Source organism: Alligator mississippiensis, chromosome 5 (genome assembly GCF_030867095.1).
Source record: "Alligator mississippiensis isolate rAllMis1 chromosome 5, rAllMis1, whole genome shotgun sequence".
Classification (NCBI taxonomy): domain Eukaryota; kingdom Metazoa; phylum Chordata; order Crocodylia; family Alligatoridae; genus Alligator; species Alligator mississippiensis.
In genome coordinates, this window is record NC_081828.1 from 66,731,428 (window position 1) to 66,746,126 (window position 14,699).

At 39.0% G+C, this 14,699-nt stretch overlaps 1 protein-coding gene across 7 annotated transcripts in view; it reads left to right on the plus strand.

The window, feature by feature from the left end:
* NEK7 (NIMA related kinase 7) overlaps window positions 1-14,237 on the plus strand; it is a 136,795-nt gene extending 122,558 nt beyond the window's left edge. For 4 of the 7 annotated variants that reach the window (XM_059728435.1, XM_014602922.3, XM_014602923.3 and 1 more), the window contains 2 exons: window positions 2,245-2,358; window positions 12,546-14,237. In XM_059728435.1, the coding sequence (XP_059584418.1) occupies window positions 2,245-2,358; window positions 12,546-12,656 (225 nt within the window). In that variant the 3' untranslated portion in view covers window positions 12,657-14,237. Of the gene's footprint in view, window positions 1-2,244; window positions 2,359-9,894; window positions 9,977-10,285; window positions 10,352-12,545 lie in introns of all 7 variants that reach the window. The other 3 variants (XM_019491189.2, XM_019491191.2, XM_019491190.2) reach the window with 3 other exon arrangements.
* Window positions 14,238-14,699: the final 462 nt, after the last annotated feature.

A 14,699-nucleotide genomic window follows, 5' to 3' on the forward strand; every position in this document is an offset into this window, starting at 1 on the left:
AATGTAACTTCATTTTTTTAATTTTTTAAATATTAACTAAAGTTAATATATACTTATATTATTATTCTGTAATCTGTTTACATTTTACTAAATATAAAAATTGCATGGCTACTAAGATTTTTTTTAGGTATGTTTTGGACTTTCATGTATTCCTGAAACTGAAAAATACTGCCACTGGAATTTTAATTGATATGCAACAAAGTAGACTTTACTAATTAAAATCAAGATGCTGTGCTTTTGCTACATGGACCTTTACATGGAAAAGTAGGTTTTACACATTCCCTTTTATTGTTCAGCGTAGCAATTGCATCCTTACAGGGTTGTAGGTTGGTGGCTTACAGTTCAAAAAAAAAAAAGAGAGAGAGAGAGCTGCCACCAGCCCCGAAGACAGACAGTGGGCTTTCGTCCCTCAGACACCCCCAGAATACTAATCAGGAAAGTCAGACCCTGGAGGTCAGGGAGCAAGTCAATCATTCTAGCGATCGTCTCAGTGTGGAGGATCAAATTAGCCTGAAAAATTCAGCTGCTGGGAGGAGAGGGCGAGCAGCTGTCAGGGGCAGCAGCGAGATGCACTAATGAACCAGATGAATAGTGCAAAAGCTTGAAAATAAAAACAGGACAGTTGACATTTTTCATCTGTCAAAGCAGGAGATGCATGAAAATATAGTATTCCTGTTTTAACTCCTTAGGGGACATTCAGAATTTTTTTTAACACTGCAGCATTCAAACAAAAGTACTTTTTAATGAATACCTAGTGTAAGAAAATGAGTTCTGTGCATTTATTTAGACTTTCTGCTGGCATGTAGATTTTGTAGTTGATTTTTATTCTTTATTCTGCATTTTAACATTTTCTTTTTAAAATAAAGTAGGAAATTACTGTCATGTGAATATAGGCATTACCATTATCAGTGTAATGTAGCTCTAGAATGATTTTTGGGAGTGCACTATTATATGTGTAGTGGGACCTTTAACATATGTTATTTTTATTTCAAGTTAGTATTAAAATTATTTGAAGGATTTTTATATCCATTTTAATGCAGATGTTGATAAAATACATTTTTGATTATTTTTCTTTCATGTTTCCATCATAATATCAACAGTGCTTAAACCATGAAAGAGTTAAAGTTATATCTGGAAGACTATAAGACAGATGAGAGCCATTTTCAGCTTGTCCTGTCCCTGCTGAAGCTCACTGAGTAGCACAGCATGGACTAGCATGTTTCACACATACTCTGCCTGTCTGGGGAATGTACACATTGTCCTTCCAAAATCAAACTTATTAGCACATGTAGAAAAGGGTGACTGACTTTGGGGCAGCATTGCACTCAGAGCAGTATTCATACTGTTGCGGTTCAAAGATTAAGAAGGTTTCAGACTGAATGCAGAGATTTTAAATGAATTTTTAAAACGTATAATCCCACTAGCCACAATAATTTGTTTGCACTTTAAATATTCTGTTTCACCATAACTTTAAATGGGTGGGTTCACTAATGTCATTTTTCAGTTGCCCATTTCTTTAACAGTCTTTCTCAGACAGAGATACTTATAGTTCTTAGTTTCACATGGAAATTGTACTGATGCTTACAGACCTGAGATTTGTTTGGGTTTTTTTTTTTTAAAGGAATTGTGAGCTACTATTAGAGACTATACTTTTAATGTAGTTTGGATAGATTTTTGGAATAGATCACGGAATTCCATATGGAACTGAGACTACATTTTTTTTTAAACTAACTGAAATAATACGATAGTATTCTCTCTGGTTTTCTTAACCTTTACTTTTTAAACTATAATTCAGTATTTAAATGCAAGTATAAAAGCTAATGCTGTAACCCAACATCTTAAATACAGATAATTGCATTAGATCAAATTTATATTCAAATAAATAAGATGTGCAGTTGTTTTCAACAGGCCTTTTAGGGAAAATGTTTTCTTTTATCTCTTTTGCTGTGGGGCAAGAATACTTAACATAAACAGCAAAAGGTTTTGCTTGTTAGTCTAGTGGACTAATAATCTAGTAAGGAAAAACAAGTAAAACTATATTGTGAAATAGATACCAATTATTACAGTATCGGTACTGTGATCAGGATCAGAACATTTAAATAAGTGAACTGATTTATGTGAAGTTTTACACTACAAATAGAAGTTATTGTAGCTATAAAAATGCTTCAAATGTAATGATAAAATAGATTTTTCTAAAGAAATGTTTAAAAAAAATGAATGGATATCTTAATATTTTTTAAACAGATGGCTGCTCTGCAGAGTCCCTTTTATGGTGACAAAATGAACTTGTACTCCTTGTGCAAGAAAATAGAACAGTGTGACTATCCACCTCTCCCTTCAGATCACTATTCAGAGGAAGTAAGTAATTTTCCTTTCTGTGAACAAATCCATATTTTATACAGTCATTCTATAGGTTCAGTAAGTTGGTAGATCTGTACTGAGTTATGTCACCTGAGGAGCTGGTCCTGTGAATTTTGTTCAGCTTGCCTAAATGTTAGTCTAGAATGCCATTTCTGGTCATTTTTAAATCATTGGATTTAATGGCTGGAACATCCAGTATTTTCTAATTTGTTTGAATTGTTAATCAAGGGACCATAGTTCTCTCTATTGCATGGTGAACGAGTGTGTATGTGTGTGTGTTCATGTTGTAATGGGGGGGTTGTATGTGTATACAATGCACCCCATTACAACATGCAGCAGATATATATATGTTCACCATATATATATATATATTTTTTTTTTTTTTTTTTTTTTAAGCTTTCTAACAAGTATGATAAAGTACAGGTGCTTTTCCAAATAGCACAATGAGTTCTGCTGCGTGTTGTAGTGGTATTGAACTGTATATCTATATTATGTATTTCTAAAAGCTCAACTATATGAGGTTATGCATGACAATAAATTGATGCAGTAGCCCTTCTTCCATAGTCATCTATATGAGATTAAAATCCAGCACTCTAGCTCTCAGAGTTGTTTTGACTCCATTTGTATCTACATTATAAAAATATCAGTTTGGCACATTTGACACATTCCAAATTTTAATGGCCCATAGCTGTAGTCACAGAAGATTTGCAGATTAGGATTATAGGGCAATACTCAGAGCTAATTTGAGATGCATATGCCCCCAAAGTACCTGCGTTGATTCCATGCTAATAGTTTTATTTACTGTCATTAATGCATCAATGTTTTGGCGGTTGGGGAGGCGGGGGGCGTGGGGGTGGGAATAAATTAGATGGGGGGAAAAAGGGAATAAAATAGCTGCAAACATTTTTTTCCAGGACCAACGTAATAGGATGAGAAAAATATAAATGCTTGCTTGTTAATGTACTGAAGTCCTAGTTTTGAAATTCTTTCCCACTTTGAAAGGAAGGGGGCAAAGCGATACAAGCGGCAAACCCAGGGAGAGAGATTAGCAACCAATTCTAATTTAATTCAGTTCCATGAATTAAACATTGTGTTGGAAATTCATATAAACATTATATCTGAAATATTTTAATAAACATAAAGCTTTGTGCAACTTTGTTTATGGAATGAAAGTTGTAATCTGAATCCTGAATCTGTTGTTTTCAAAGACAGTGGTGGGGCTATTAATAAAAGATTGCTGTCCAGTTTTTTGTTTTGTCACATTTATGGTGACATTGTTTTCCTCTCTGAAATAAAAACCAAACTTAAAAAGGCTAAATAAATGACTTTTCTGAAGGGTTTAATGATGCTCGATCTAGTTTGGGCAGCATATCTCTTTCTGTGGCTTTCCAATTAATTGTTTTACAATGGCCACTTTTAATTATTATTTTTTATAGAATACAAATATGGCAGTTCATATAACCAACTTCAGAACTGCAGGCCTAGAAATACAGTAGGGTGTGAACAATAATGCAAAATGATAGCAAGAATGTCAGGGGCCGTTCTTTGTTGTGTCATTCATGCTGTCTTCCTTTTTCCATGAAGCACATGAATATTTCACATATCTGCATCCTCATCCTCTATTCTTCTTGACTAATTTTCAGACTGTCTGAATTTGCATTTCACATGGTAGCTGATTAGGAGATGCCGAGTGTAGCAGCGAAGCCTCAGCAGGCGGTTACCATGGTGACCTTCAGCAGAATTTTAATGATGATACCACTAGTGGTTCGTTGAAGTCGGCCTGCCTGCAGGGCTACTTCACTGCAGCTAAGTGTGAAGTTGGATATGCGGATTCTCAGCCAAGGGGCAAATATCAAAGTCTGGCCCAGATAGAAGGTCTTAGAGTTGGGAAAGGGAAATAGATTTCACTTTTACTTACCTCTGTATAGTTTCTAGTTTTGAAAGCAGATACAAAACAAAACATGTTATATTTTCTTCATTTCTAAACACAGTATGCTCATACACTTCAGTTAATTTTTTTTATATATATATATATATTTCGGACTACTTCTTTTGTGATACAGTAAGAGAGCAAGAACTCCAGTATCCTTTATAACATGGAAATAATTCATTAGCAAAAAAGTTAGCTATCAAGTATTAATAGAGAATGCAGTTCATAGATTCATAGATGTTAGGGTCGGAAGGGACCTCAATAGATCATCGAGTCCGACCCCCTGCATAAGCAGGAAAGAGTGCTGGGTCTAGATGACCCCAGCTAGATACTCATCTAACCTCCTCTTGAAGACCCTCAGGGTAGGGGAGAGCAACACCTCCCTCGGGAGCCCATTCCAGACCTTGGCCACTCGAACTGTGAAGAAGTTCTTCCTAATGTCCAATCTAAATCTGCTCTCTGCTAGCTTGTGGCCATTGTTTCTTGTAACCCCCGGGGGCACCTTGGTGAATAAATACCAATTCCCTTCTGTGCCCCCGTGATGAACTTAAAGGCAGCCACAAGGTCGCCTCTCAACCTTCTCTTGCGGAGGCTGAAAAGGTCCAGTTTCTCTAGTCTCTCCTCGTAGGGCTTCGTCTGCAGGCCCTTGACCATACGAGTTGCCCTTCTCTGGACCCTCTCCAGGTTATCCGCATCCTTCTTGAAGTGTGGCGCCCAGAATTGCACGCAGTACTCCAACTGCGGTCTGACCAGCGCCCTATAGAGGGGAAGTATCACCTCCCTGGACCTATTCGTCATGCATCTGCTGATGCACGATAAAGTTCCATTGGCTTTTCTGATGGCTTCGTCACACTGCCGGCTCATGTTCATCTTGGAGTCCACTAGGACTCCAAGATCCCTTTCCACCTCTGTGCCACCCAGCAGGTCATTCCCTAGGCTGTAGGTGTGCTGGACATTTTTCCTCCTTAGGTGCAGCACTTTGCATTTCTCCTTGTTGAATTGCATCCTGTTGTTTTCTGCCCACTTGTGCAACCTATCCAGGTCTGCCTGCAGCTGTTCCCTGCCCTCCGGCGTGTCCACTTCTCCCCATAGCTTTGTGTCATCTGCAAATTTGGACAGAGTACATTTGACTCCCTCGTCCAAGTCACTGATGAAGACATTAAAGAGTATCGGTCCAAGGACCGAGCCCTGCGGTACCCCACTGCCCACACCCTTCCAGGTCAAGACTGACCCATCCACCACGACTCTTTGGGTGCGACCCTCTAGCCAACCCTCTCGCCACCCACCGGACTGTATAGTCATCCACATCACAGCCTCTTAACTTGTTCACCAGTATGGGGTGGGATACCGTATCGAAGGCCTTCCTGAAGTCTAAGTATACGACATCCACCCCTCCTCCTGTGTCCAGGCATTTCGTAACCTGGTCATAGATCTGTCCTAACATTGATCTGTCCTAACATAAAGATTCATATCTGTTATAAAATATTTTGAAAAATAGGTGTTAATAAATATCTATGTGCCCAAAAATATATTTTTTTAAGTTGAATGAAAATATTGTGCAGTTTTGGAACTGCTAATGAGGAGACAAACTATGTGTCAGAGCACAATAGTACTGTATACATTTCTTGGAAACTAGAAAATGTAGATCTCAAACTTTGTCCAGGTTGGAAGTACACTCAACTCATCAGTAAAGTTCAGGTATCAGTGGGTACGTTTACATAAGATGCTACTGCATAGTGATTTCCACACATTTATTTAGTACTTGTGTAGGCAAGTACTAAATAAACGCACAGTAACCAGAGTTACTATGCAGTAGTGCTGGGGAATGTCTTTTAAGTCACGCTTTTGCGCAGTAGCCTAATACTAACACACAGTAGATATTAGCACTGTTAGTGCTGTGACGCGCTACTGCGTGGTAATATTCGGCTGCTACTCAGTCAGCATCTTGTGCAGACGTACCCACTGAAACCTACCTGAATGCTGATATTCTCTGAGAATTAATTTAATGAAAGAAAAAACTCACTATACATTGATTCCTGCATCCTTTCAGACTTTATTTACATAATGCAGATCTGTTTAGAAAAACTTCCTGAATGCTAATTTTAATTAGTTCTGAGGTACAACTGGCATGTAAAATTATGTTATCTGATAATTGAATTAACTTGTTGCAGGTCTAACTTTTTATTATAGTATATTGTATTTGACATGAGAAAACGTGATGGAAATTTACCCCCAAACTTATAGCATGATGTCCACTTCTGTCTGCCTCAACCTCCCAGAACTATAAAGTGCTGACCAGTAAACTTCTAGTAAAGTTATAACATATTGCCCCAGCATTTGATTCAGGAGCCCAGCTTTTCATGGAGCCAGGTGCTTGGTAAAAATTAGGTCCCATTAAGGAATATCTAGGTAGATCATCACAGTCAATAGACTCAAGGGCTGAGTACAGACAGCCAAAAAGCCCAAAGCTCAATCAATCATTATTGATTCACTCTTCACAGGTTAGTCTAAACTGCGTAGATTCAACCTTGTGGCAGGACACCGTTGGTGCCTGCCACTTTAAGGGCTGAGCCAAGCAGCCAGCAGGTGCTTGATGGCAGCAGCCATTTTAGGTCTCTGACTGCCTATATAAACACAGCAGTTTGCTGCTGGCAGACAAGGCAGAAACATCACCTGGCTACATACAACACCTGGAGGTAAAGGCAGGAGCTGTAGGGAATAACCAGGCCCCTGGTCCTGGGCATAACCTAAAACTACACCCTGCCGGGAGTGGGTGGCCTGGTGGGGCTCCCAGTGGCACGGGAGCCTCCAGGAAATGCCAGGCCAGTTACCACCCCGGTGAAAGGCACGTTGGGGCGCCTTAAGAACTCCAGTTCCCACAACTGGGTGGGTTACCCCATAGAAGGGTCAAGAAGGTGGACCCAAGTTAGAGAGGGGGCTAGAGGCTCAGAGACCTGACTTGAAATCCCTTGACTGGTCAATGCTGGGGCCAGGACTGGAAGGGTCAAAGGGGCATCACGAAGGACACCTGAGCTGAGGGCCTGGGGCTTTCGACTGGCCTTGGAGGCGAGGCCAGGGCCTGTGGCCAAAGGTCTCAGGGGGACCATGCCCAAGAGGGGGAATAGTTCAGGGAGCTAGGCAGCCCAGAATGAGGGCAGATTAGGCTGCCTGATTGGAGGGATCTAGTTGGGGGTTTAGAATGGAGGATTCTGGGGCCCAGTGTGGGGCTGGTGATGTTAAGAATAGTGGATGCCATCTGTGAGGCTTGGGCTGCGGTGTAGGAGAGGAATGGAGCCTCAGATAGCGCCCCCTGGCATCAGGGCAAAAAAATGGGCATCCTCCTGCCTAATTAATACCATAATTATATATCATCAAGGCATGGCAGGCAAGAAGGTGGGCGGTTGGCCCAGAAACAGGTGGGCAGGCCATTGGTAGACTGGCCCTGAGGAAGCCCCCTGTTACAAACCTATAAACAAGTGAACAGACATTCACTTTTGATTCCAGAAATGCAGCTACACATCTGTACTGGCCCAAGACAGAAGCCGGGGGGTGATAGAAAATGCCTCCCTCATCAGCTGGAGCAGACAGCTTGGGCCAAGGCTAGTCTACCCACCCTTCAAGGGGGGGCTTGCAGGAGAGGTACAAGGAATCCTGGGATTCTGGGGACTGTGAGGTGATGTGGGACAGAAGTTCAAGTCTGATACTATATCCATCCAGGTTTATCTTAAACCAGTTTCACACATTTTGAAAGAGGTTTATGTACACTGAACTTCTGTTGTGTTACAGATTTGAACTGGTTCCCAATCACTTATGCCAGTAATTTCTGTCCCTACCCTTAAAAACAGGATATTAGGCTAGACTTTGGGCTGACACAATATAGCAATTCTGACGTTCTTCATTTATGCTTTCACATGAAAATGGTCATGTAAAAGAGAGAAATGTGCTCATTATTATGGTATTTGAGTGGTTAGTATTAAAGTGGTCTCTGGCTACTATACTAAAATAAGAAAAATAGGTAATATTCAGATTGTTTGTCTCTTACCATTTGAGTCTACCACTTATACCACTTTGTGTAATTTCTGTCCCTCTCCAAAATAACTATTTTAAGATCTTGGCCATTGCATTTATCATGTCCCTTTATGTATCATGATTTGGGTGCTTTATAATTTCTCAAAAGTACAGAGGTTTTAAAGAGATTTTGTACAATCACTAGAAATATTTAGGCCAAAAAATGGCCAGCAGATTTAGATTGGTAATGTATTCTCTGCTGACTTTCCTGTCTAGATGAAGAAAGCAAGCAACAAGGGTCTCTTCGCTTTGAACAACTACAGTTTTTTTTTTTTTAAACTGGAATCTTTAACAACATTTCTAGTTTTTCACCTGGCTAACAGTGCAGAGTTCTTGCCATTCATGGTTTAGTGGTTTGGGGTTTTTTATGACTTCAGGGACACATTTATTTGGTGACTGACAAACCTGTTACAGCTAAAGAAAATGTGTCCTGCTGCTCCTGTATCAGGCTAAGCTCCAGGCTGAAGACAGTCATTGTACTAAAAACATAAAGGAGGTTAAGGAGAGAGCCAAAGAATGGCATAATTTGGGGATGGAATGGGAGGCCCTTCCAGCTCAGTCACAACTCTAGTCTTTCAGTGCATAGCTTTTTATCTAGACCATGCTAGATAGGGAACATCAGTTTTCTTTCACCATAGCCTACTAACACTGGTATCCCATTGTCTGTTCCAAGGGGATTCTCAAATTCTGCTCATCTGTAATGTTGCATGCATCAGAGGCATTTGATAAAGAAGCCTCTTAGAGAAATAGATACTCCTTAATGTATGTAAAGAAGCAGAATACTGTATAAAAGAGTCCAACATGACTCCTGACTCCATGCCTCTCAGAAGACTGAGGGTGTAGACAGAAGTAACAACTGAAACATTTTTAACTGAAATGGCCTGGGAAATGCTTCGAAAGGGAACTTTTCAGCCAGCCCATGTGGTGCCCCTTGTTGGAACATTTCAAAACACTTTCCAGCCCAGGGGCATTAGAGGGAGTGGAGAATGTCTATGAGTGAGTACAGGGGAGGCAGTGGAGGTTCACTGGCTGTCCATCACCCCAATTATGACTCTTAAGCTCCAATCGACTCTTTTCCTTTCCTCCCTCTCACCAGAGCAGAGTTAGAGGGAACTGTGGTAAAAAAATCCAACATTATCACTGGGTCCCTGAGTGCTGATGCAGTCATAGGACATGGGATCCTCAGCACCAAGGGACCCAACAACATGACTGGGTTTTTCAACTCCAGTCCCTTCTGTATCTCTGCTCTGATGAGAGGGAGGAGAGAAGAGAAAGCAGATTGGGGTTGGGAGTCATACTGTCAAGTTCTGCTGGCTTGTCTGCTGTCACTCAGCCTGCGACTGAGTGACACCTCCCCGTGGAGGTGGGGGGAGGGAGAGCAGAGCACTATGGGATTTTGGAAGACCTATGATGCCCCTTTCATATAACAAGAAATGCTTCACAATGGTACATCATTTAAAGAGGTACTATTTTGGAGTGCTGCATCTGCTTTTGGAATGTTTCAAAGGACATTTATTTTTTTTAATTTTTTTCAGTTAACTTCTGTCAACACCTTGATACAAAGCTTCAAGGAATCAGAGAATTCACTTCTTAGTGGTATTTCCATAGTGCAATTTGGTAAATACAACGACTAGACCAAGATTTTGGGGCTGAAATACGCACTTGCAGGGGAATAGATGTTCAATTTGAGGGGAAGATCACCGAGTCATTCGAAGATTGTGGGTCTGTAGTAGCAGCTTTTATCATCCATTTGTCAGTTTCTGTGAATGTCACTTCCAATTGTAGTGGGCATCATAAGACATGGCACAGAATGACCTGTCTGAGCAAAGCACCCTATCGTTTTCATATTTTAAGTCTTTTTGAAGACTCAGTTCAGGTGTGTTGTGCAGTATTTTTCATTCCTCTACCTATGGCTATATGTTTTAGTTCTGCAAGGATCTTGGCATGACTTTTATGCACTGAGCAGTCCAGTTGCCTTCTCACAGGCACAGAGTAAGTACATGTATATGAGTCTCTATGGGACCACAGCCATATTTGGGAGAGATTCAATTTTATATATCTCTCCTTTTCAAAAGGGGTCAGTTCTCAAGATTCGGCAGAATTGGGACTCTGGACTTTCCTACTATTTTCAGTGTCATATATAAGACATCCCAGTTGCTGTGCAGCTGCTTTTGAGTTTATTGATATATCTGTTCTCTCTTTCAGCCTCCTACTTATTTTATGCAGGATTGAAGATCTATTTCATCACATAATTTGTATTGAAAAATAACAGTTTTTTATTTATTAGACGTATTTTTAACATCATCACTCTCCCTTCCAAATGATCTAGCCCAGTGGTTCTCAACCTGTGGTCCGCAGACCCCTGGAGGTCTGCAGACTATGTCTAAGGGGTCCATGAAAGATAACTATGATCAATCAAAAGTATGTGAGTACGCACACTTGCAATTCAGAGGGGTCCACACCTCCAACTGAAATTTTTTAGGGGTCCACAAATGAAAAAATGTTGAAAACCACTGATCTAGCTCGTTATTCGCTTCTGTCAATGAAACAGGTTTTTATATATTGGCTGTTAAAAGCAATATAATTAATCTTAAATTCCTATGATTAGTGTAACATATTTAAAGGATTCTAATATCAAATCTATTACAATTTATTTAAATTGAAAATCCTTTTATCCTTAAATGAAATTGCTACCTTTTCAACAGTGAAGTAACTGTACTACTCAAAAACATCTGCATTTAATAAAATATTGAAACCCCCTATTGAAGAAATGAAATCAGCCTTCTGTAGATTGTGTAGATTCATTGCAAAAAATTACACGCAGTATAAAGGCTGACTCTGAATGTGCAAAGCACATAAATGGGAAAAATGTTTTACATGTTTTACAGGAGAATACAAGCAGTATTGTTCAGGCAACTTCTAAGTTTTCTGATATGCAAGTATTTGAATTTGTAGTCTTAACTGTACAGAAATATAGCTTGTATTACTGTGATTTATGCATTGTTTGGGCCACTGCTACTTGAAGGCAGATTTGAATATGCAGCCTGTTGTGCCTTTGAAGAATCATGGTACCAAGGTTTTGCTATATTTGCTGTTGAGCAGAGGACAAAAATCCTAAGTTTTTCTTATTCCCCAAAAGGTAACAGGAGGTAGTTAAAAAGTCTGGTAACTTTTCTCCTGAATGCCTTCTTCTAAATTTGTGATCTCTGAAAGACCAGTGAATTGACAGAATTATATGAACATGATGCGTAGTCTAATGATAAAAACATGCACTAATGTTGGGGGGTGGGCGGGGAGGAGCAATCTTTATGGCAGGCCTGCCACAAATTAGTTGCACACTTTCTCAGTGCTACATTGATCCTCTTCCTGCTTCCTGCCCTATACTCCTTGCCAGATCTGCTGCTTTGCTTTCTGCTTCCTTTCCTATTTGTATTCCCTGCTCCCTCCCCGATCTACTGCATGCCACCTCTGTGCCACTTATGGCATATGTACTGCATGTTGGCCACTCCTCTAGTAGTAGATAGAAACATTCTTGAGTATGTTTCTGTCAAGAAGTTGTGCACTTAAAAGAATATTATGCTGAATCAAAAACCCACTGAAGGGTTGCTATCACATCAAACCTTTTACACATGTGGAATCATTACCATGATTCAATTCAGATATGTACACCTAAACTTATTCACAAGCATGCAGAGTTGAGACCAAAATATTATCCACTTTTTCTTGACATTACTCTAAAACAAGGGTTGCCAACCTGCGGGACAGGTGTCACGGCAGTCTCTGTGAGCAGCATGCATCAGGTTAAGGAGAAAACAGGCAGTACAGTGGCAGACAGTTCAGGGAGCAGGAAACAACACAGCAAATTGGGCATGGGGCAGAAAGCAGAGCAACAGAGCAGGCAGGGAACACAAGACTTGGAGCAGAAAGCAGAGCAAGTAGGGGAAGAGGATTGGAGTGGCACTTGGGAAGGGTGCAGCACTAAATTGTGGCACACCTGCCCAAAGGGTTGCTCTAGAACATGGTTCTAAAACTTTGTAAAAGTGAAGAGAGAGGTCCCATATACTATAAAACTGAATGCAGTTCTACGCTTTCACAGTTTCAGTCTTATTTATTTAAGAAGGTGAGAGAGCACTTTTTTCAACTGCTAATATTTGTTGACTTCTTACACATTATTTTCCTTTTCCAGCTGCGACAATTAGTTAATATGTGCATCAACCCAGATCCCGAGAAGCGACCAGACATAACCTACGTCTATGATGTAGCAAAACGTATGCATGCACACACTGCGAGTAGCTAAACAGAGAACAGATTATGAAGAAATGAACGCAACATGTTCAAGGATTTTAAGCAGATTTTTTGCCTGTTACATAAATGTGATTATTCAGAGCTGACTGACATGCAGTGATTTGTAAATCAATTTAGACCCAAACTTAATCAATTTGCAATTTTGAAAAGTAGATTTCAGTGTAAAAAATGGAATGGATTTAAAACAAAGCTTAACATACCAAATAGTAGTTCCTAACATTTTTAAAGGTGAAATGATTTTAGTGTATTTTTCTCTTTAAAAAATTGTATTTTGTTGGGATTTCAAAATTCTAAATAATCCTTAAGTTGCAATTTTGCACAATACTGATATTAGGCATGTTACATCAAAGCAAAATATCTGACACTTTCTCACCTTTTCAATAACTTACAGAGGTGAAGAATAAGCATAATTCAGTAAATTTATTTTAATATTTTTATTTCTACAGAAACACTTTGAAGTTTATTGTATTTTATAATGTGGGTTGCAATTTGCAGTTCTGTTTTTCAAGGTCAATGTAGACAAAAATCCTCATTATCTGTGTGGTTTAAATGCAACTTTTAATTTAGGGAAAAAGTTTGAGGGAAGTTGTCAGTCAGACACTGAGAAATCTTTGTATCTTGTCCTTTCCCCCTTGAGTTACAGTAGCATAAATCAACCCAGAGTGTTTGCTTTGAACATTGGTGTGGCTGATTTGAAGTCCTGCATCCTGAAATCTGATCTCTATGAGTAGATGCACCTATGCAGTAGTTTGCAAACCTGATTAGGCCTGCATAGTCAGAGCCTAAGACTTATGCAAACCTCTATTGTTTTTTTTCCCTGTGCAAACATGTGTCTCTGTCATAGCAGATCAGACTGAAAGATATGGGCTTTAAGTTACAAATCCCCACGTATTTATGTTTGTTTCTGTTGTAGATTTTGTTTTTTATAAATCCTTTGGATCACCTGACAGTAATATATTTTAAATTTCCTTTAAAATACATTTTTAATTCAGAAACCTGTTGGCAAAACTATAATTGTATCCTGTAATACAAATGTATGCTTCATTAAATACATGATTTTTATATACTGTATTTACCTGGTGCTGCTTCATCTGTACAATCTATATATTTGCAGATTATATTTGAAAATATCTTACCAGTATTTTCAATTTAAAAGCATGTGCACAGTATGTTGGTTAAACTCCAGTATCAGTCACTGTCTATACATGAATGACTTATTTTATTGGCAAGTTAAAGGAAATAAACACAGTACTTTTATATAAAAAATGTTCAGGGAAGTTGAGATCTGATTCCTCTGAATTTGAGATCATATTTTTGGCAAACATACCAAGCTATCAAAATGAATCATTGCTGTAAGTTTGACACAGAAAATTGTATTGATATCAGTTATGTTTTCGAGTTTTGAAGTCAGTTAAATTTTTTTATATAAAAATATTAGGGAAAAGTAAACTTGTAGTACTCGTGTAAATATTGGTCTGTATACATTCAATTCACTATGCATTCAACATTTGCATCTTTGTTTCTCCATATTTCCTGTAATAAAGTTTTCATGGTCAGTATGTGGCATAATGAACACAGTGCCTCCATAGTTCTGTGTCTTTAATAAGCCAATTAATTTGATTTGATAGACTACATAGAGGATAAGAATCCATCTGTGGGTTTTTGAACACTTTTCAGTACATGTGAAAGGTTTTGTTTAGCTTTCTTTTTAAAGAGAGGTACTATGAAAATGAACTCCATTTGTAAAAATTCAGAAATATTTTTCAACATAGGGGCCAGAGCCTTGCTTTACAGCTTAGCAACATAACTTGGATCAGCTGAAGATTTAGCACATAATTTAGTGTCAAAGATGTTTTATTGGAGCATGACTTCTCAGTTCCTTACAAGTGGCATGTGTAATAATATTTTAGGGCTTCCATGGGCAACTCATACATGTTAAACTGCTTGTTTTTAAATGTGGGCAGCATTGGGTTCATGCTTTGTCCATCTCTGTGGCATCCTTTACTTTGCATTTCTGTTGAATAGCATGTGCTTG